Consider the following 23,934-nt stretch of genomic DNA (forward strand, 5'->3'; position numbering starts at 1 on the left):
ACACACACACACACACACACACACACACACACACACGTGAACTATTGAGTTTTCTGTGGGAGGACAAAGAGGAGGGCTTTGCTATCAGTTCATTTTGTGTGGTCTTGGTCATAAAAAACACCCTGCTCTTTGACTGTGAAACAGGGGAGGGGGGAAAAAAAGAGCCTGTCTTTAATTTTTGGGAAACCCATAAAAGTTTGTCGCTCCTTTCATATCGGCAGTGGAATTGAAAACAAATGCTACAGTCTCCCCCCATCTCCTTTGAACTAGCCAATTATAGAGTTGTGAAAATAAAAATCAGTCTGTAGATCTCTTTACCCCCCTTTCTTTCCTCTTTGCCCCCCCCCCTCTCTTGTTCAGGTTCTTATTTTTTTCTTTCCCTCTCTCCTCCCCCCTTGTTTTTGAAGAAACCGAGGGGGGATCACTGATGTCAAAGTCAAAACCAAGAGCATTAAGAAAACTGGCGAAATGCAATACAGCTGCAATCCAACATGACGCTAGAAAATAGGGCTGAGGAGCAGAAAGCCTCTCTCCCGTATTCCCAGGGCGCGCAACTGCTCCCGGCCTTGGCTTTGATCTCTTCAAAGCCTCCTGCCTCCTACTAGATGGAGAGTCTTGGCTGCCGCTCGTGAGCACTGGAGAGAGGCAGGCAGGCAGGCAGGGAGGTGGTGGTGGTGGTGGGGGGTGTTTGGCTGGGGATGGGGGATGCGGGGGGGTAGGGGGGGGTCGTCTTTTCCTTTCCAGGGCTGAAATCAATCACGGTGCCGAGGCAATTATGTGTAATTCAACCCCAGCCAGATTAGTGACTCTTGTTACCTGAGCGACCAGAGCTCTGTAATCTGTGAGACACACCGGCCTCACCGGCAAAGGAGTAGCCAGGAACAGGCGAGGGCACTTGAGGGGAGAGAGGAGGGGACCGAGTAGGGGGGGGTGGGTGCTGAAAATCAGGCTGCCATGCTGCTGCCCAGCAGAGCAGAAAATCAGAGCACAATGGAGTGATTACACTTGCAGATGTAGCCGTATTTATGACGACGTGGACAGAGGAGAACGGAGAGAATGAGGAGCGCTGATTGCCATGGAGCTCGCTAGTTAGTGCGCTAACGAGCCAGGTCCCTTTTTGTGTTAAAACATGTGCGTGATGTCACCTCTGCTATGCTTCGGAGTCCTCCCCCGCCCTACACCACCCCCCGCTTCAGTGCCATATCTCTATCCCTCATGCCCTCCACAGTGAGCTCCGCCGAAATGCAAGCTCGGCCAAGGCTCCTGCCCCAGGCGCCCAATTTACTATGGCTGGAGAAAAACTCAGTGGCCCCAAGTCACAGAGGAAAACAGCGAAGCAATGAATGCTGTTCTTTTCCTGCTGCTGCAATTCGTCTGATCTCTGCAACAGTTTCAGTGTCTTAACACACAGCGGTGTAACAATTTACGCCTTTCTGCTTTTTCATTTGGCTCAGCGAGGAGATTTCTACCAATTATGCTTGCTCCTAGTTTATTCAAATCTAGGGCGGGCTCCGAGTTCCAACCTTGCGACTAGTACTGCCTAACCTGCATTAAGATGTTCCTATTTCCCTTAATAACCTGTGAGGTTTTAGAAACCATTAATTAGATGCTGGGTGGAGGGCAGAAGGAAAAATTGCAGATTCACTTTTTTTGGAGGCGGGGGCAGTTAATTGGAAATATATGATCGCCCTTGCTTTGAATCCTCCTTTGCACTCTGTCTGTAAGCGCTGATGTCACAGGGATGAGAACAAGGCTTTGTTTTTTTCCCCAGCAGTCACTTGATGCAGGATGATGAAACCCACAAAGATATCTAGCAAGAATGTGTTTGTTCATCTGATGAGCTCGCCTTGTGCTCCATGTTTCTTTTGATCATCGGACAGCTCGGCAGTGATGGAGAGCTCTTATTTTCCTCATGGGATTCGCGCATTAAATAAATTACACGTACAGTTACACAATGTAGTTGTTCAGGACCCTAATGGCTGCGATCGTTTCAACCAGGCCGGCTGACGGGGAAGTGGTACTGACTCTAAAAATATAAAAGGTCACGCTGAGTGGATTATGTGGCAAGAACGGAGCCACCGTCCAGCTCGGCGGGAGCCCTTAAATCCACTATCAGCCATAACCCTCAGCTCAGGGGCCAGGTGACGCTTTTCATGTCCTCCAATGGACAGACATCACAGAGGCATCCTCCACTTTGAGCTGCCCGTCATCAAACAATGCATCAAAACATCAAATCAATCCACCCCCACTGTACCCCTGTCTCAAGATGAAAGATGGGGATGGGGGGTTCGGTGGGGGTACAAGAGCACACCCCACCCCCGCACGTCAATTCTGCATTTCCACTCCTTTCGTAAGCCGTGGCACTTCCACGCAGAGGCAACAGTGCAGTGAAAAAGTGGCATTTGACTTTTATTTGAGTTCGTTTAACAGCAGTTATCCAAATTTGTCCTTGCATTGCTTTGTTTGTTAACAATGAGTGAGAACAGCTTATTTAAATTGCATCAATTCACTTTTACCTGTGTTTGAAACCTTTTAGCACTTGCTACACTTTGGTTAGTTTCATTTATTTATTTGTCAGTCTAAAACAAATAAAAAGACTCTTCTTTAAACCCATTACAGTGCAAAAGTTGTCTGTTAAGTAAATGAAAACATGAAGTCACTCTTGCTAGTTATTCATATTTTATAGTTTGTTGATCAAATAAAAACAAAGTTGCAGCTCATTCTAATGAGACAAATGAGATTATATTAAGCATGTGAGAAGCCCAGTATTAATAAATCCAGCTAAGAGCTGAATTACAACCTTGTTGTGCTCATTATATGACTAATCATCCAGATTTGAGGCATCAGGTGCACGAGCATGCTCTATGTCGCTGTAACCATATGCCCTGAGCCTAAGAAGTCCCTTTTGTGCCTCAGAAATTCCCTATTACCATTTCTTTAGGCATATCAAGGGATAAGCAGACGTTGTCCATTGCCATGTTGTACATGGTCATTGTTTTGTTTGTATTAAAGCCCACTAAACCCTGCCACAAAGCTAATTGATGGGGTGGAGTTTTCTTGTGACCGTTCAGATCCTTGGAGAGGTTCTTTAAGTGTTCCCGGCTTCTGTGGGGATGGAGAAAAGCCATTTGTTCGGAGGGGATCAGATTTGAATAGCTTTGTGCTTGCCATTCAGATCTTAGCAGGGGCGTGTGCACCCAGCTAGGAGGAAAAAAAACCCTAAAATGTGTGGTTTTGATTAATGACTAATTCCACCCTGAAAGGCAGTTTTTGGTAGTCTTTACCAGTTAATCCCTTAAAACGTGGAATCACACCCAAACAGTGGGCTGCTGGTATTGTTGCACGGCCCATAATGCGAATGAGAGGAAAGGTTTGCAATGGGATCCACAGCCGTGAATGCTCCCCCTAGCTCTGCGGCACGAACCCTTATACCCTGTTCCACAAGAGTCGCACAGGTTGTGACATAATGAAAAACAGGATGGGAAATAGTTGGATCGAGCACGTCTTCAAGAGCAAAGGTGCACTAAGGTGAAAAAGGTAGTGATGATGATGTGGTGGCGGGGTCAGAAGTTCAAATCGATGCCTGATCACAGGTGTCGTGGCACCCGAGGCAAAAAGGGTTTCTTGTGGTCTGCTCTTTAAAGATTACATAACCTCACTGAACCCTCTTACTAGAAACTGAATCCATACCTCTTTTTTTCTGTTAATTTTCTTCTTTGTTCCATTAAGTCATCAGTGTTAGTCACTAAGCCATCAATATTTTTATTCTTTCTTTTCTTACGCACCATGTGGGTGGGTGTGCATCAGTCTGAGTGAAATACAGAAGGAAAACTAGGTCAGTACTCTGTTCAGCTCAGGCAGAAGCGGCTCACATTCAAATCGCCTCCCCATCCACATTTTTCCTGGTGTGTGTGCCACTGAAAACCTTCCCAGCAAAAACACAGCAGCGCCTCTACGCCCGGCCACCGCCTGACTTCGCCCATCTCTCTTTGGCTAGTTCGCAAGGCTAATGTTAACCTCCTCCTGTCTGCAATGTGAAATCCTGCATCGCCGCTCCTTCCTGTGCTCTTCTCTGCTAGCTGGGGCTTAGCGAGAAGAGCACTGTCTCTCGCGCCCGTCTCCACAAGTAGATACACACAAAGACCCCCACCAGACTCTATTTTCCCCCCTCAACGCTGAGCTCCCAAATCCAAACTGACAGCCATTCATGCCCAGAATACCTGGGCGAAAGCTGAGGGGGGGAAACACTATCTAGGTGTAGCAGGCAAATCCGCTCTTGTTCAACAGATCTATGAAGCCTCCTGCATAAGGCAACTCATCAGCACTTTTCCTCCCATTCTGCACCTCGTTTTCTCTCCTCCCTTTCTCGCCTACTGTCGTATTGTACGGAGGCTAAGGTTTTAGCCCACTAGCCGCACAGAGTTAGCTTGTGCTGCGATTTTATTTGTGTACATGTCTTGGGGCCTTCGAGTGTTGTTGTTGAATGTGGATGTTGGCACCAACGCGTTGCCTGGCATGAATGTAGCTACTCAGCAGACCAGAGCCTGTTTCTAATGATAAATCATGCAGTGTGTTAATGCAGCAGTGGGGTTTCTATAAATAGTTGCAGAGGGAGGGATGCTGATTGATTCAGAGGGGTGTGGGGGGAGGACTCCAAACATTTTTGTTGTATTCAAACACAGGGCTCCAAGATCTTCGTTCACCATGTGTGGTTTTTAAGTGCACAGCTGATCAGGTAGATGCATCATCAACACTTTTTTTTCCCACATTCATTACACTAGCTGATTGGATTTTAAGGTAGCGCATCTCTAGAGTTTCGAAGCAAGTGATGGTTTTAGAAAAGCTGCCATGTTCTTTGTGAGGGGATAGATGCCTAGTGTGTGCTCGAGTGTGTGTGCGGTCTGTCTTTTTGTGTATGTGTTTGCAAGTGCGCTTGCAGGCCTGCTGACAGTGGCACTTCAGCAGAATGTTTGCCCTTTCCTTAGTCCTTTGATGTGACCAGGTCCCGCTGTGATAATGAGCCCTGTGCCCCGCCGCAAGGTGAACATCCTGCAGTTCGCCCGGGGCTCTGCCAGAGCAGCAGCCCAACCCCCCACCACCACCACACCGCACCACCACCACACACACAGAGGCACAGAAGAATGGAGAAGCCGATCTCTGCTCAGCTTCCACACAGTGCATCATATGAACACACTGAGAGCTTTGGCTTGACACAGGAGCATCTTATGTAAAAATTCAAATGACTACTTAAATTATCTATAGGATGAGTGTGGTGACTTATATATAGTTTTTCCTCTGTATCAGTAAATGTATTCAAAAATCTACAGCCTGCTACTACTATCTAGAGATGCATTGATTCCAATTTCTCAGCGAATACATATGTATTTTTTATTTTTTAAGTGACGCCTTGCGTACCAACTTTCTTTCTATGAACTATAATTAACAGCATAGCCAAACAAAAATCTACTTTTCTTCTTTATAGTCAAATAAATGATTAAACTTTACTCAAAGCTGCAGTAAATTGCAGGATCTTTTCTCATTTAAACAACTAAAAATAAGGTGCTATGTTGCAGGAAGGAATTACAGATAAAGAAAATGTGTTGCTGTATGCTCACCTTTACCTATCATATTTTACCTTAAATAAAAGCAGGTGCAAGAGATTTGTATAACAAAAGAAATGTTACTGAAATTGTTTTCCAGGATCACCAATTAAGTCTGAACAGGATATCAACCCTTTGAGTTGATATTCTGTGTGAGTTTAGTGTTTAGGTTTGTTGTTACATTTGTTTTTGTTTTCGTTTCTTTTTTTTCTTTTTTTTTTTACTTTTTACTGTCTGCAGTTTTTTTTTCTCCTTTATTTGCTTTGATCTGTTGCTCATACCGAGGCTCTGAGCTCTGGATAGCTTTAGCTTTAGCCGCTTTCCCTCTGTTAGCTTCTTGAAAATGTCAATCTTAAATGAGTGAGGGTGAGTTAAATGTTTAAGTTTGCTGTTACATACGTTTTCACGGTCCTTTTCACTCACACTGAAAAACTCTCAAATGACCATATCCACTCGCTTACAACATGTGACTGCGCATGGCACGTGCCTGTGAGTGAGCTGTGCCGATACCACTGTGTGTGTGTTCTGCATACATGGTGAGAGCCAGTTCGTAATCAGACATATATGACATTGGCTGATTGTGGTCCCTGGACAGTCGATGTCTGCTGCTAACAATGGTCTATATAAGCTGTTCCTCAGCGCTTCATTTTTCCATTGTTGTCCAATATTTGTTAAAAACACATACCAGTTGGTAATCAAGCGAATATGGACATTATACTTTATCGAGTACACCCAATGCTATCTTGTTGCATTAAATGGGTTCCAAGAGGTAGAGGTGTAACTGAGGCCTTCATAGTTCAAATTTGTTCCCAGTGGGAATTCGGGCTGATAGTCTTAAACAGAGTTGCCATCTTTACCTCTCATCTCAAGCATGACATGTCTCAGTGTGCTTTTTTTATTCTTCTTTCACCACAGCAATCTGACCAGATCAGATCTACACACACCTGATGTATCGCTTTAAATATGACAGAAGTCACAGTAGTGGGTAGTGGCTTTGTGCCTTTGTGAGCTTCTTTAAATAAAAGATTGCTCTACACAGCATAAATAAGAGAACGCTTTCGTCATTTGCCTGCCATTGTTGTAGCAATACAGCTCTGACCTCATCAACTACAAGCTGCGTGATGTACTTACCCAAGGCTTGATACCTATTCTGGAAGATCTTGCATCGCAGTCACGTCTGAATGAACCTGTGAAGAACATGATTGATGTTACATATGTCATGTCTGAAAAGGTTTTAGCACATTGCTTGTTGTTGTTCAGAGAAAAAATGCAATACAAAGAGTCTCATTCTTTATTTATCTGTTAAAACCCTATAAAATAAAACCCTGATTTTACTTCAGTTACAGGAAGGAATTTGGACTACAGGTACCGTAACACTTATTTAGTAAAACATAGTTTCACAACATGGCATAGATTACATGGCCCTATTCAAACCCTCTTCACCTCCTGTGTGCACCTTTTTAGAGCCAGAGCTCTTTAAAAACAGATTCCCTGTCGTCACATCACTTCCCTCCTTCTACCTTTTGTGGCTTAACGTGTAAGGAGGAAAATGGCACCTGGATCGTTTCTTATGTTCTGTTCCTTTTCCACTCTGTTTTGTTTTTTTGTTTTTTTTTTAAATAGCACTGCGACATATAGAAATTAAGAGTTGAACACTTTAAAAAGCGGATAAAGTCTTTTCATGTAAGGCAGGCACATTTCACACAAATTATCATCTTTGCTCGTTGAGAATGTCAGCGCGAGAGCCAGCCGCGATTGGTTTGCTCGGAGCGCACGCTCTTCTTGCCAGCTGAGGGATGATGGGTAATCCATCTCGTCCTATTCTGACGCGGTGAGGAAAGAGACACTTGGCTGTTAACAGCTCTTTTGTGTTCACGTGCAGCGTTTGTGTATTTAAGTTATTAAATGTGTGGTTAACACAACCTTCATGTAGCTTGAAATATTTTAAGGCACGTCGTGTGTGCGTGTGTGTGTGTGTGTGTGTGTGTGTGTGTAGGTGGGGTTAGTTAAAGTGTTTGACATCAGCTATAGCTGTCATGTCTGTGGGTGCGGTGTCGGTATTTAGAGGGCAGCATGACAAGTTTCCTTGCCTGATAATTTACGCTGAAGCTTGGCCACTAAAGCCATGAAATTGAACATATGGAGCGTGGCTATTTTTGCACTAAACTCCACTCAGCTGCAAGTTTGGGTTGCTCTTTATATACCTCCTCTTTATTTTTAGTAACTGGCTACTGCCTTCAGTCTCACTGCATGTCTTCAACTACAGGAACCTTCAATAGCGCTAAGAGAGAATACCTGAATTTTTTGATTGGAATAATGAGGAGAGGGCAAGGAGACATTTGGGAGGGCATCGCAGATGTATACTTCTCTCTGGGGTATGCTTTTCTTATTATTCGTAGCCTCCTCTGCTGCTGTCCCTGTGGTTAGCTTCGCTTGTTCGTCTCATTACCCTCGGCACGTGGCGCTCCTTCACTTGCCGCCGGCCCGGCTTTCTTCTCCATTAATTGGGTTTCGTTACATTAAGCCCCTTGGCCAAGGGGCCATCCTGCCAATAAAACATCCCATTTTTAGCGCTCCTCTCAAAGCTGGTGGGGTTCAACCTGCTCTGCGAATGGTAATTGGTTATTTACTTAAGCTTCCTCAGGTTGGTCTCTGCTGATTTTTTTTCTTTCCTTTTTTTGGTACAAGGGGGAGGTACAGTGCCTTTTCATTCCCATGCTGTAAAGCTACTACAGGAGAATGTTTGCTCACTTTTGTTGGGTAAAGGTTGCACAGCTTGCGCACAAACACACCTGAGAGTGAACACCTGGTTATGAGGGCGACTCTGTAGGATTTCAGTAGTGGACACACCCTCGCTTCATACTCCCAACTACTGACATTTACAGAGCCTTTGTGTCTGTAATCTCGTCTTCTTCTTTGAGCCCATTATCAATGGAAACAGTAGCTAAAGATGTACTTAAACAGTCAAAGGAGGGTGTGGAGGACCTGTGATTCACTTATGCTGAGAATCATGTGTTCTTCTTTTAAAAACTTTTTAAGTGAAGATTTTCCTGCAAATCTTTGTTGATGGGTCTTATAATTACAGGCCAGTCCCATGTTGCATTTTCTCTCTTTGTTTCATTCGCATCCTCGGCCCTCACCTGTAAACCCTTTCCCTCCAGAGTGCAGGAAATCCTGCGAGGTGAGGTTGAGTTTTGTGGTGAGGAGGGCTTCTCAGCGAATAGACTTAGCAGCATGAGAATCCATAGCCGCCGTTTGAGCTGACATCTCCCCAGCTGTTTGTGAAACACCTCACACGGTTTCTACACACTTGATTGTAGCTGCAGGCGCAGAGAGTCCTCATTGCATATAAATTACAGAAGTGGGAAGTGATTATTATAAAATTCCCGCTTTCCCTTTTTTCCACTCCACTCTGCAGAAGTGGTATAATTGAGTGGAGTACAAAAGCTGTGCTGTGAGGGGAGAGAGATGCTTTAAAAAGGCAATATTGCAGGGATGGCTGTTCCGTACACCACGTTGACACATGTATAAACGTGCAAATTCTTGTTTTACCGACCGTGACACGATGTTGGTGGAATATGACAGAATACAAGATCACAGACGTCGGCGTGTCGTCAGAAAAATCAAGGCAGGAGGGTTGGGGACAAAAAAAACAACCCCAACAAAAACAAAACAAAAGTGAAACGTCCCATTTTTCTTCCCCACCCCCAATTTCAGATGGCACGCCAAGTCACTGGCTCCCCTTGCTGAAACACACTGGAGTGTCTCCTCCATGGAGGGCTTCCTGCCAGCTCCAGTTCCGCACAATGAATTTCTCTTAAAACCACATCTGAAGGGTTTTTTTTTTTTTTTTTAAAGGGCCGGCCAAGCCTGGATATGAAATTCCAAATGGAACGTTTTTCTTTTCAATCCTCGCCGCCTCTCTTCTTTCACTCTGCCTGAAAAATATGAATAGAAAGATCTTAAGCCTATTATTTCTCCTGTACAATAAAAGGGACCTCCAATATGGATGCCCCCATTGCAACAGTGTCGCTACTGCTGCAGCCAGTAGGGCTTCATGAAGGGCATGAGAAGGAATCAGATTAGGACATGGCATGACCCTCATGGCTGTTGTCAGGAGTTGGGTGTCTCCAGCTCCTTTTTTCAGTAAATTGTTAATGGTGTCAGTTTTTAATGTTGTTTTTTCTTTTTTCTTTTTTAATTTATGGTGGTAAAATGTTGCCCCAGCAATACCTCTTTGCATGTAATCAAATAAAAAACCATCTAAACCAGGATTTGGCTTGACCCTGATACGGTTTGCACAATCAAATTTTATGTATATCTAGAGTATAATGAAGCTGTTGGAAGCCTGACGGACAATTTATTTCCTTTCCTTTTCAAAAGTAAACTACAGTTAGGCCATGCAATTTGCGTAAAGTGTGCACCCTAAACAGGCATAAATTTGCTATTGGTCACAAAGGCCTGCAGGTTTTTCCCTGGTGGATCTTTTTTTTTTTTTCCCCACAATGGAAGCAGTTTATTAAGAAGTTGAGAAAAATGGGATTTGACAGCTGTAACTGGGAAGAGCACAAAAGAGGGCTTCTCCACTGTGGCAGTAAAACTCAAGCTTTCTTAGGTGCTAAGAAGTTAGTCGCCCTGCTTTAAAATATTGTTTTAAATGGGTTTTTTTAATTGTAGTTCTATGTGTACGCACAAACATGAGAACTTTTTTTTTTTGTTTCCAGCTGGCTTTTCTTTCAATATTGGGGATCATAGCAGGTTTTAACGATAGCATTCCAGGTTCTTATCTCATTCCCACACCGTAACAAATGGGAGTGGAGAGGCGTAAAATAATATGTGTGAGAATGCTGTCATTTAGCCCCTGGTGGAGGCATGTCTCAGCCACTGTAGGCCTAGTTAGTCCCCTCTTTTTAGGCTTAGCAGTCTTGCTAATAAGCCTAACCTTCTTAGAGATGAGGCTGGACACTAACCTTTGGCTCTTTGTTGACCAGGGAATGCAACACACCTGGGGTGGTGTGAGAAAATTACACCTCTACATCCTTGGCTTAATTTTCAGGCAGGGCTTCTCTCTTGTGTGAGAACAAACTTTACCACATGTGCAGTGCAACCTGTGCTTTATGGTGCCGTAACACCCTGTCTCCAAACCGGGAACTGAATTGGCCTGAGGAGATGAGATTCCCGGCATGATTTGGGACCCTGATGAGAATGATGGTTCATGCAGCTGGACACGTGCACACACATACCACACGTACTGCTCTTTGAGGACATTCCCAGAAGGTGGTGAGATGGAGGGAGGACGGAGGGGGTTCTTAAGTTGAAGCTGGTGCCAGTCTGCGAGAGGTTCAGAAAAACTCAGACATTCCAGCCACCCCTGTGTCCGAGGAGTTTTTCTGTGTGTGCGTAAGTGGGTGAGGCGGGGCACCAGTCACCACTTAGCACTACAGGAATGTCACCTTGGCACACATGTCACTAGACAACAAAGCGAGGGCTAATAAAGAACAGTCCATTTATTATTATCATCCTGTCATAATTTGATTCTTATCCTAAATTTAGATGGGTATCTTTAACAACGCTGCTAATCATGTGACTGTTTCTGGGAATAAAATCGATTAGAGTTTCCTAAAAATTCGGGAGAGCTCATTGGGAGCCGCCCGGTGTAAGTGGCGTCTCACCCATCGGTGCACCGCCGTCTCTCCCGATTATCCATATATCCTGTGGAGGTGATATTTTGACTTCAGCTCAGCTCTGGGCTCAGACTGTAAATAGTAGATTTAGCATGGCTAAGCATTACCATGTGTTCAGTGCAGCTGAAGCATGTAAGCACTGTTGGCTGGGGGTTGGGGGTTTTTCAGGCCTGGTTCGATCTATTTTAGTTTTCCAGAGGAAGCTCTCTCTCTTTCTCTCGCTCTCCGTCTCTCTGAGTCAGCCTGGGATGAGGGGTCTGTGGCCAGGCCACTGTTGACGTGATTACCCCTGCATTAAGTACCGCTGCAGACATCTGTCTCACTCACGCTCTCTCCCCATAGCCAGAACCCCCACCCGCACCCCACCCCACCCACCTTTCTCCTCCTCCTCCATCCCTCATCTCTTCTTCCCCCGGCTCTTGGTCTGTAATGAACTCCCCTTATTCACCAGCTAATGACTGCCTTTGATCTCCCGCCTAAGACCTCTGCTCTGACTCTACCCTGCAAGTCTCTCTTTTCTCTCCCTTCCCTTTGCTCTATCGCTTGCTCGCTTCTATTCGCTCCACCTCTGTTTGCATCTTTCTCCCCTTTTCTGTCTCAGACATGCTCGCGCACCTCTTTTGACTTGTTTCTTCTTTTTTTTTTTTCCTCCTTCGGGGGATGTGGGGATTTTCAAACCTGCTGACCTAGGCTAAACAAAGTTTTGAACTGCTGTGCCCAGCCTAGTAAAGAGAGAAGAAATTCAAGAAACGTTTTTTAAAAATATATATTTATAGTAACTTCTTGACCATACAATGAAAGTCAAGAAGGCATTGTGCTGCTGCAGAGCAAGACCACCTGTACTCTATGAATCATGTGTGAGGGATCAGGGCCCCTTTTTCAGATGGAATAACACAAAAGGCATCGGCTTTTCACAGCATTTAAAAAATAAAAAAGTAAATCTTCTTGCATTTTTCTCCACAGTCCAACAAAGTCCCCGTGGTGCAGCCGTCTCATGCAGTCCACCCGCTCACCCCCCTGATCACGTACAGTGACGAACACTTCGCTCCAGTGTCCCATTCTGGCCATCACCCCCAGGATGCCAACAACAAACAAGGTAAGACACCAAAGAAATGCCACAGCAGTATTTGCTGTTCTTATCCCACATTTGAAATCCTTTTATCACACTGTGTGGAACTAAAAGGGGTCGTTTCTTTATATATATCTATGTAAAAGGGAACACAAAAAACGGGGTTTGCTGTGGCACTGAACACTTTGTTGTCAGCAAGTTTTTACTGACTGAAAGAGTGAAAACTGTAGAAGGATACAATAAAGAAAGTCGTCACAGACACATTATAGGCCACCAGTACTTCTTAATGCAATAAAATGTGACATTGAAATGGATTTTTGCACCGTATTCGCTTACATGGCAGCTTGATATGGAGGCATCGATGAACCCTGACTGCATTTAGTTTTTTTTTGCATAAATGTCTGGATAGACAGGAATCAGGAGAGAGAGGGGGGGAAAAAGTGTCGCAGTACAGTCATCCTTCCTATCATCTCAAAGTGTGAGCTCATTTGAAGCAGCCTGTGGGATGGCACGCTGAGCTCTGCTGCCCTCTCCCTCTGCACTCTTTGCCTCTCAGTTATAACATCAAGCTGCAGCTCTGACAGCTGCGGAGGAGCTCCTGAGCCGTTTGGGAGCGAGCTCCTCAGCCCTGCACAGCTGGAGACTTTGGCAGCTTCTCGCTAATGCAAGGAAGAAAGGAAACAAAAAAAGACGTGGCCCATCCGCAGTTTTGTCCCGCACCTTGTCTCTTTTCTCTGCTTTCTTCTCCTGCGGCTGGCAGTTGGAAAAAAAAAAGAGGAGGAGGGATCAGACAAGATGTGGGCGATGATGATGATGACGATGATGATGTTGAGGCTCGGAGGTTCTGAGGGACCAGCTATAAATAACAATGTGGAAATGAGCACAGGAGTACACAGAGTAGCAGAGATGAAGGGAGCGGGGACATTTAACGAAACAGTGCTCCACATATGTCAGAAAAATCACACGTCTGACATGTTTTGTCGAGGCAGGAGAGGATAAACAGGTAGCAGAAGGAAATAACGAAGGCACGGAAGATTTAACAGTTGTGTTGTCACGTTGTACAGTCTGAGGAAAAACGCTTCACACCCGTTTCACTGTTCACGTTGGGTCTCTGACAATCAAGAGCTGAAAGGAGCCCTGGAGGTCCTTCTTCTCCTTCTTTTTTTTTTCGTGCTATTTGATCTTTTTGCACCCGCAGCCCAACAGAAATCCATGTCCAAGCGATCCGGTTGCAGAATTAGCAGCAAATGATTTCCCTAGGCATATTCATGTGTGTGGATATCAGAAGAGCTAAGCCAAAATGCTTAAAACGAAATCTCTCTTATTCTCTTTTTTTCTTCCTCTCTCTCTCTGTCTCTCCCTCTCTCTCTCACACATATCGACCATTTGCCGCTCTGCACTCCTTAGTGGGCTCAGACTTTGATCTGCTCGTTAATTATGAAAAACAATCATGGATTTTCTCATTATGAGCCCTAATATGCACAAGGCCTGCAATGAGGGATGGAAGGTCGAGCGGAGGGGAGGGTAGTGGGAGGTTTGTCTGGGGTGGTGGGGGGGGGGGGGGGGGAGGGGGGGGTTAAAGACATATAACATGAATTTGATTAGTGAATACTTTTTTTAATCCTCTTTTTTGTTTGTTTGTTTGTTTTGTTTTTTTATGGTGACAGTCACATCGGTGTCACATGTTCAGAGTGGAAACGGGAGCGTGAAGCTTTGTCGGGATGTCAACGGGAACTGAAAAGGGGGGAGTGAGTAATTAGGCACCTTAGGGGTGTGAGTGACAAGGTTAACACGCCGGGGCGCTCTCTTCTTCCCCTGCTGCTTCAGCCATCGCCTGCTTCTCTTCTGCCCTCAGGAGAGCCCTAAAGGAGTGTTAGGTGGTGGATTAGTAGGCAGGGGAGTAGCGCTATCCGTGCTATGAATCCAGCGTTGCTACACTGGCTTTGGAGATATAAGCCTCCCACTCGGCCAGCCTCTCTGAGGAGGGAGGCCCCCTTCAGACCCCAGCCTGGAGAGAGAGAGAGAGAAGGAGGAAGAGAAAAGATAGAGGCAGGGAGAAAAGGCTGGCTCCAGCAGGGATTAGAAGATGGTGTTAATCTGGAGGCATTTGCCCTCTTTTCTTTGTGTGTGTGTCTGCGTGAGCACACATGTAGGCACATTCCAGTTGCCTGTGTATAAACAGTATTTGCTGATATCTTCCGACTTTTATTGTTACTTGCACAACTGTGAAATAAGAAGGGGGAAAAATGTGTGTTAAGACAAAAAACCATGAGACCTTACAGATGTTAAACGTTCGTCGCCCCGCAGCCCATTTCTCACTAAGTCTTCTCACAGAAAGATACCCCTTGACCTTGAAGCCCAACAAGAGCAGGCGAGCTGGAGATAGAGGAGCTTAGTCCTGGAGATCCACAGACAGCTAGTCTGTGTCAATCCTGTGTCTACAGGGAGAGCCACAGCCTCTGTCATAAAGATGAAGCCTCAATTATCCAGCTTAAAGATGCTGAAACACACTGGAAGGAGTCGAGCTTAAGCGGGGAAAATATTATCCGCCCCTTTCACGGGTTGATAATGTGAGGTCAAGAAGCCATGCTGATGCCCCGGTGTGTGCCCTGTTCCGAAACTGGCAGTTCATGACTTTAACCAGAATGTATGACTGAGGAATATGCAAACCCAATGATAATCCCAACTTTACACACACACACACACACACACACACACACACACACACACACACACACACACACACACACACACACACACACTTCTTGAATAATCGCTAAAATATGTCCGTAAGGGATATTTTTTTATTTTATTTTATTTTTGCTAACCTGCTGCTTGCGCTGTTTCCTCCTTATCTGCATTCTGCCTATCTAATAGTTGTGTGTTGCTTTTTTTTTCTTCTTCTTTTCTTTGACCAGGAATGCCCAGGCATCACCCCGGACCAGACATGCCCAACTTCTACTCCTTGTCTCCTGGAGGAGTGGGGCAGCTCACATCACAGCTGGGATGGTGAGTCACAGGCAGATTAAAGCAAAAGCCTGCACGACTGATTCATGCAAAAAGGGACCAGAAACTATGCAGCGTTTTTACATCTTATGGACAGTGACACTGTACCGGCTTTGTGTACTGAATAGAGAAGTACTGGCCTGGAACAGCAGCTTCCTCTGGGAGGTCCGCCTCCGGTGGTTTGTGCTGCGCTGCTGTGGCCACAGCCACACCACTGGACTGTGTGCCCAGCACATGTCAAACACATCACCGCATTTGTGCCCCTGCATAGCCATATGGCTGCTTAACCATTATCAAAGCTTTCTGGAAGCTCTTCTCTCTCTTTCTTTCTTTCTGAGACTTACTTCAAGTGCTTTTCTTTAGTCCTGTTCCACTGCATCCTTGTTACTTCCTGTGCTTTTTTTCCCTATCCCCCAAACATATCTCTCCCACTTTCCCCACTATCTCTTACTCTGCTGGCTTTAGGGCAAACACTGAGTGAAGACAGATGTAACGTCCACGAGCAGGACACTTGATCACACATGACCAGAAGTCTCCACCACCTTTCCTCCTCATGCCCTTGTAAATCTGACTAACCCACTTTTGATTTAAGGACTTAGGCTAAGGACAGGCGGCTGTTTTATTTAAAAACAAATTCTTGTTTTTCTACACCCACTGATTTTTGGTTTCCTAGGCAGAGTCTATACCTAGCAACAAGTCTGTTAGACTGAGGGAGTGGTGATTTGCACTTTAGAACCATGTTGTTTGACACTTCACTTTAATTTTTTTATTCATTCATTAAAGAGAAGCTATAACCATGTTGTTAAAATCTAACAATATTATAAACTATTGATAGAAAAGTTAAAAAGTGAGATCTAATCACAAATTCTGAAATATGACAAGTGTAAAAACACAGTGAAAGAGACTCCGACTGCTTGTTCTTGAGGCGCAACCAATCATTGGCTATAGTCATGCAATTGTCACACACGCCATATGCAGTCATGCGTATGGCGTGTGTGACAATTTCTAAAGTCATATAAAACAGTTCCCAGTCTTTTTTTCTCACTTTAATTCTCACATTTGGAAGATATTTTCCACTCCTCTGATCCTCTTCTTAGTCTTTAATAATCAAAATGTCCTGTTATTGCAGGTTCCCGCACCACATGGTGCCAGGTCCCCCAGGTCCTCACGCCACAGGAATCCCTCACCCGGCCATTGTCAACCCACAGGTCAAACAGGAGCCGCCTCATGACGGTGACATCATGCACATGTGAGTCCTGCAAACACAAAAAATATTACCTTAAAGCTTGTGCTGTCACTCCTCTATCAGCATTTTTTGACACAACAAACTTCCAGGTATTTGTGTTCTCCTCCACTCGCTACAGGAGGGCGATGCTCAGCAAACCCTCTCCCAACGCCTTGTTCTCTTTCTCTTGATGTGAGCAGATAAATGGCGAGGGCCCACACTCTGCTGATAACAGGCCTATGCTTCATTTGGCCTCTGGGATCACAACACTCTTAGCTGACAACAGATACAGGTCCTAGATTAGTGCTAAGAATTCACATCCCCAGCGTGTGCAGTGGGAAGTGCTGTGAGAGCCCTGAAGTGGTTATCACTGATATTTCCATTATTCATGGACATCCTCCTACCAAGACTGTACTGGTATCAAAAAGGTTGTTAGAAAGTAAGTCGAGCAGTGTTTTCTTTTAGCGCGAGAGCATTTGGTTTTAAGTATTCACCAGTGTGCTGCGGACAAGAAAGTTTGGTTGCCATTACTGGTGAAGTAATCTCTCTGCATGAAGGGCTGCAACTATACAACTGCACATGATTAAAGAGGCCGGGGCCCATGGCGTGGCAGCCCCTCTCACGCTGCCTTGCCATTGGTTGAGAGCAGCCAGACCCTGGCTGCTTTTGTCGCCACGGCGGCACCATAATTTCCTTCTCCCGTTGCTTTGGACTTGAATTTATTTTGCTTATTTTCTAACTTTTTTAGTGTTTTCTCTTTCTCACCTCCTCCACTTTGTTGTCGTATTCCGTTTCTCTACAGGAAGCCGCAGCACGAACAGAGAAAGGAGCAGGAGCCCAAAAGACCGCACATCAAAAAGCCGCTAAACGCCTTCATGCTCTACATGAAAGAGATGCGTGCGAACGTGGTTGCCGAGTGCACGCTGAAGGAGAGCGCCGCCATCAATCAGATCCTGGGACGAAGGGTGGGTCGCGCAGTATACCTATACGCCGATCTCTAGCTTTCTTTCTTTTTTTCCCCGAGTTTATCTTTGCTGAATCGCGGTGAGATCATAGTTTATGTCATGTTCTCTGAGGAGGCTGCTCGATTAGCTGAAAAAGTGCAATGATTTCTCCCCTTTATTAGCAGTCTTTATAAACTGGTTGTGATTATTGCCCTGATGATACTCAAGCCAATTACTTCCACTTTCCCCCTAAAGCCCCACACCCACCTCTCTCTGTCTTTCAACAGCACAGACATGGGCTGCCTGTCTAACTGACATTTAATCAGATTGGCTTTAATAAAATATGCCTGTATAATGGCACGGTTGGAAATGACAAAATTTGTTCCTTTTGAGGATTGGGAAAAGAATGGAACCACAGAGCCATGTTAAAAGCCTTAACGAATAGGCCTGGCGGTTGAGGCAGCCAGCCACAGCAAAGCCTAGTTTGTGGCCTGCGTAGGGTAATTGCTTGCTGACATAGTTTGAATAAAAAGCACTGCTAAATTGGAAGCAGTGTTTTCATAAGAAATCAAAGTCCCCCCCCCCCCTTCCTTCTTGTCTCCACCCCCTCTCCCCTACTTTTTTCTCTCTTTCTCTCACTCTTGCGCATGTTAATCTCTTCATCATGTCCCCCCCCCCCCTTCTTCTTTGTGTCTTTCATCCCCCCCGCTTTTTTTTCCTTTTATACACATGTGGAAGTTGAAAAGTTTTTTTCCCCCTTCTATACCAAAACACCAGCGCACGCCTCTACGCAGAGAACATGCAAGTGCATGCCAGTAATTGACTGTATGCTATTTTTTTTTCCTCCCCCTTAATCTCCTTTGTACTGAAACAGTGGCATGCTTTATCTCGAGAAGAGCAAGCTAAGTATTACGAGTTAGCCCGCAAGGAACGGCAGCTCCACATGCAGCTCTACCCAGGCTGGTCCGCTCGAGACAACTATGTGAGTATCAACAGAACAGACTGACAGAGGTGCGTGTGCGTGCGTGTGTGAATGTGTTTGTGTTGATTCATGTTTCTTTATGTCAGCGTTGCATGACTTGTTCTTAAAATGCCACACAGGAATGACACACACACACACCAACACACTAATTTGCACCAGTCCTCCTCCATGCTAATGGGGTCCATTTGTAGACCCTTTGTTTCAGCCTAATGTGTAATTCATAACACTGTGATTCACTGTTATAGTGCCATCCACACTAAAATGGATTGCAGTATCACGGACACTATTATTGCCATTGTGAGTGAAAATTGCCTGGTAATGGTTACGGCGCTCTTTGATGTTCCATATCGGCTTCGGATGTAGAAAGCAACTGTTAGACTGAGTCGAGGAGGCTGGATTATACATGCGGCGTTCAGCAGTAGCAACCTCTGCTCCCCCAGCTGCCCGTTTTTTTTGTTTGTTTTGTTTTTTTGTTTGTGAATCTGGGCGGTTCAGCTGGATTTTTAGGATGAAGCCTGTGTTTATTGTTACAGCATTTATGTGTACTTACGTGCTGCTGGATGAGAGTCTAAATGTGTTATTGAGTGACGTGTGACGTGTATGAATCTTTGTGAGTGTGTGTGTTTGGGAGAGAGAGAGAGCACCAGCCTTTATTTAAAAGTGTGGCTCCAGCACTCACATTCACTCCACCACCAAAGTGCTTTGTGGTGTTTATCTGCCTCCCCTCGGACACCGACAGCATCCCTCCTCCTTCTGCCTCCACGGCTCCACTGCCAAAATGCCTCGCTGAGGTGGGGTGTGTGTGTGTGGGGCGGGGGATTGTTCATAGCTCTGCTCCCAGTGAAGCACAGCAGAGTTAAAGATGCGCATCACCGCTGCATTGGTGACATTTGGGCCGGATCCTGTTGAATTTCCTGTTTTCTCAGTAGTTTCGATGTTTAGAAGGGGGTTAGAGGAATGGCTTTCTATGTGGCACACGACGAAGGTAACGATAATGGGTAGTGCAAAGTAGATGGTGTATCCGTCTGGAATTAGTTATTCTGTGACCGCTCCCACAATCACAGTATTACAGACAGAGCATCGTGCCTGGAAACACCCAAAATAGGCAACACACTGGCGTGGAAAAATCGCGTATCATTCATAGTTTTGCCGTGCACCCCCTCCTATCTCTCCCCACCCTTTCTCTCACCCACACTCACTCAGCTTCTCTTCTTCCCTGTCTGCCGCGGCAGTAGAAGGCAGATTAGCTCATGAATAAGTGGATTAGCAGACTTTGCAGCAGGAAACCAAAGTGCTGCTCATATTTGACTAAAACGACTCTACACTGCTATCTATACCTATAGTCTCCCCCCTGGGGATTTAGCATAAGCTAAAAAATCCTTACGCACTCCCACCACCTCACTGGAAAAACGAGTGCTACTCTTCACAGCCTAATTGCAGTGAGCGTTTTTAATTGCACTTCATGTTAATGTTTGTCATTTAAAAAATACAAGGGGGGGGGGGGACTTCAAAGCTAGACACAGAGCTGTCAAAACAGCAGAACTTTCACTCGGCCGGGAATGGCCACACTTCAACAGGCCTGAAGACTATGGAAAAGCGGTCGAGAGGAGGTAGAGCACACTTGATACGAGATCCAGCTCTCCATCGGCCCGTCCCTCAGTGTCGCAGTTTGTGGTGGAGTCCAGAGTCTGGGTTGATGCTGGTTGGATGCCCAGCAGGGGATGAGTGAACATGGCAGTCAGCAGCAGGATATCAAGAGTGGTCTAGTGAGCGTGAGTGCTGGAGCCACACTTTATGCGTTCCTCTGTATATTTTTTAGGGAAAGAAGAAGAAGCGGAAGAGGGAGAAGATGCAGGAATCGGCCACAGGTAAGAGACGCTTCCAACTCCTGCCTCCTCGCTCATTTGGGAAACGCCGTTGTTTGTTGGTTTCATTGTGCAGTTGGGAATCACTTCCACCATCTTTCTGTGGGGTCGTGTTTTACAGCAAATTGCCGCATTTGCAGTAATGTTCGCCCTGTGAAACAAACCACTAACCTCTCATTGACTGACAGCTAGTAGAATCAGACTAACCAAACTAACCCACTCACTATGCTCAGTCTAGCCTCAAACTTGACTTGTGTACACCCCTTCATTTATATGTCTCTATCCCTGCCTTCTCATATTACACCTACTTTGGGATTAGTCTGTCCATTCTATACGACTGCTTACGGATTTCTGGGCTTTGCATTATTTGTTTGCCTGCTGCTCTACAGTGTGTCTTTCTGCTGACCTTGTTTAGCTGCGCTTCTGAGCCTCTTCCTTAGCACTGCAACTGTAATCCACTGAGAATTACTTCTTAAGTAAAATGTCAGTACTTCCTTTTGGTCTGTACAACTGTATAGGCCAGATGGACGGTTATGATCTTTTGCCGTCCGGATACCCTTTTTTTTAAAAAAAGATGCAATTTTCTGCAGGTACAGGCCAGAGAATGAAAACGGCGTACATCTGAGAATATGGTAAGACAACCCCCCCACCTCTATGCCCTCCCTGTCTGGTCCAGTTTGATATATGTCAAGCTTTTTCTTTATCCTTCATTTTGTTCTTTAAAAAAACTGCTAAACACTGACTTTGAGAGAGTATGTGCTCACAGACTAATCCTAAAAAGGTCCACCCTAACCTTGCCATAGTCATTGTGTCAGCTGTGTTAAGGCCTGAAGAGGGATTGTGGTTTGTGTGTGCGTGTGTGTGGTTTGCTCAATGGCCTCAACACAATATACATTAAATTTTCTGCATGCAAGCGTATGTATGTGCTGGTCAGTTCAGTGTCTTTATGAGCTGGTTGGATGAGAACTCGTATGCTATTCGGGGGTAAAAGTGTCCAAATAAACTAAAAATATTGCTTAATAAATCATGCAGCTCATGAACTCAGTGTTTTCTAAACATGGCATAAATAATACATCTGAAACTTTCTTTTTTTTGCTCTGGTGGAGGCTAGGATATCAGCTCAGCCCCATATGGGCTACATGTGTTGTCTTTCTCTGCGTCTTTGTGAAGCAGGGCAGGATCCAGCAGCTTGTCTGGCAGGAACTTAATGAGATGCTATACCTTTAATAAGATTTCATGGTATCTGGGCTTTCAGGGTGTCTATAATGCTCTCATAACAAAGGCACAATGTAGTCTCTCGCTCCCTTGCTTTTTCAACACGTTATCAATACGTAGAGAGATATCGATCCACACCAAATGTCAAGAAAGGCCTCACTGAATTGTCACCTGTCCTTTTTTCTTCTTTTTTTCTTTTTCTTAAGAGGAGGATTACTAGTCCCAGTATGTGGTAAAGGCAACTCTATTCCCCCCTCTCGATCTTCCTGACTCTCCTTGAGTCGCTTCTCTCCCTCCCTGAGAGTCGGGTAGCATCCTGTTATTCCGCTTCCTTTTGGCAGCAGAAAAAGCCGGGCAGATGTGACAAATCTGGTCTTACGTCAAAATCACCCCTAACCACACAAAGGTTTTCCACTTGATCGATTCCTGACCCAGTGGCTCTGCGAACCCAAAATTGGGCTTTTCTTTTCTTTCTCTGTCTCTTTCCTTTTTTGGTGACCACAGCCAGTTTTCAAAGAACAGAGAGCGCAAGCGCTAAAAAGCACTTTATCTCTGATCCAATAATTAGCAGTGCCTAGCCGCAGCGGGATGGACACCCTTGCTGATTCTCAGTGACAGCCTTAAACTAATATGCATAATACCAAGGATACTGCCACAACTCCCCAAGCCCTCAATTTATGCAGATCCCAAAGAGCTGGATTGAGGTTAGCTTGCTGTAGACGCCAAAAAGCATCTTTAAATGAACTCGTTTGTCTATTCCTTTTCATCTGTCCGTGCCTCTAACCCATCTGTCTCTCCCCCGTTATGCAGAATCTGCAAAGAAATCTGTTAACGAGTTAATTTTGGGGACTCTGTTGTGAACACCTCTATTGTATGGAGGTTCAACATTTGGACGGTTGTGATGAAGAATATTCTGGTGACGTGCTGCACTGACTTTGTGCATTTTCATATTAAATGGCCTTTTTTAAAGGCCTGGCAAGCCAGGAGTTGAGCCTCAGAGCAGCATTTTATGGCGTGATGTCAGTTCCCTTTGTTATCTTTAGCATGTCAAACAGTGGGTCCACCACACAGCTGGCTCTCACCACAGTACAGCAGCTCTTAGAGAAGTCATTAGTCTGACATTGTGAAATTAGAGTTTCTGCCTGTCTCTCTCGCCGCTCCTTCCCTCACACCCCTTTCTTTACACTAAGTGGAAATTACTCTTTTTGCACTTTTTTTAAACTCCCCTTCGCTGTTTCTGCACCTCTTTATTTTGGTTCTGTCCATCTTGCTTCCTCTCGTGCTGTTAGCCTTTTGTCTGACTAAGCCCTCTGATTCACAGCCTTTGAGATAGTTATCTGGCTGAGACCCCTACATGCCCCCCAAGGCTTTCTCCCGTTTCAGCCACTGCACATTTTTTTCACATGGGGGAGACACTCCTAACAAAGGTGGCTTTTTAATCTGGCTAACAAGGGCCCCCAGAGTTGCCGTGAAGCTGCATACAAGTTCACAGTTTTTGTTTGTTTGGGAGTTGCCACAAACTAGGCACGAGGTGGTATATTTTTATTTTGTAAATCAGGTGGTCCTGGATATGCATTATGAACATCTGCAGAGTGTATCAAAGGTCATTTGGAACCACACGCCCTGCTCCAGAAGCATAAAAGAAAGTGTTGTTCAAGCAGGAGCTTTGGTGGCCACTCTCGCTCATCTCCTCTTGTCTGTCTCGGTCGTGCCCCAGCTCTGCTCCCTCTGATGTCTGCAGCCAGAAGTCAGCTGTCAAAAGACTTTGATGAGCGAGGAGGGAGCGAGTGCGTTAGGGGAGAGCGAGGGCTAGAAAAGGCCCAGAAGAAAATCCCCCAGCAGACCCCATTCTCCAGAGTTCGGAGTTTACTCAATCTCAGTCAACCGCCACTCATCCTTCAGTCTCCGTTCCTCATTTTCTGCCCCCCCTCCCCTCTGTCTTTATTTGTCGCCTCTCATCTTCTCCCTCTCTCAGACCCTCATCACTCTCAACACATTGCACAAAATCTGAGCAGCCAGCCACACACTCAGGCTGCAATTAGGCAAGATTCAGCGTCTGCCTCCATTTCCAGAGTCATTTCAATTTGGCAGCGAGCCTCTAGGCTACTGCGGCACAGCCCAGTGCCTCCACACCCAGCCTTATTAGTGACCTGGGATAATTGGGGAAGGAATCCGGATTGCGAAACTGACTGTGGGTCTCGCTCTGAGCAGCACGCGGGAGATCAGAGGATGTTTTTAAAACTGTACCAAAAAAAAAAAATGGTGGGGGGATAGTTATGGGTAGGAGGTGGAGGAGAGATTTTAAATCAGAGTGACGCCCCAGCTAATGTTACTTTAGGTAGGA

At 45.4% G+C, this 23,934-nt stretch overlaps 1 protein-coding gene across 6 annotated transcripts in view; it reads left to right on the plus strand.

Moving 5' to 3' along the window:
* The window catches only part of lef1 (lymphoid enhancer-binding factor 1), a 43,176-nt gene that overhangs the window by 12,174 nt on the left and 7,068 nt on the right, over positions 1 to 23,934 (plus strand). The window contains exons 4-10 of one of the 6 annotated variants that reach the window (XM_042227714.1): positions 12,248 to 12,380; positions 15,272 to 15,362; positions 16,489 to 16,608; positions 17,387 to 17,549; positions 18,403 to 18,510; positions 20,336 to 20,378; positions 20,966 to 21,007. In XM_042227714.1, the coding sequence (XP_042083648.1) occupies positions 12,248 to 12,380; positions 15,272 to 15,362; positions 16,489 to 16,608; positions 17,387 to 17,549; positions 18,403 to 18,510; positions 20,336 to 20,378; positions 20,966 to 21,000 (693 nt within the window). In that variant the 3' untranslated portion in view covers positions 21,001 to 21,007. Of the gene's footprint in view, positions 1 to 12,247; positions 12,381 to 15,271; positions 15,363 to 16,488; positions 16,609 to 17,386; positions 17,550 to 18,402; positions 18,511 to 20,329; positions 20,379 to 20,965; positions 21,008 to 23,934 lie in introns of all 6 variants that reach the window. The other 5 variants (XM_042227715.1, XM_042227713.1, XM_042227711.1 and 2 more) reach the window with 5 other exon arrangements.

Source organism: Haplochromis burtoni, unplaced genomic scaffold (assembly GCF_018398535.1).
Source record: "Haplochromis burtoni strain Fernald_Lab_line unplaced genomic scaffold, NCSU_Asbu1 Contig_277, whole genome shotgun sequence".
NCBI lineage: Eukaryota > Metazoa > Chordata > Actinopteri > Cichliformes > Cichlidae > Haplochromis > Haplochromis burtoni.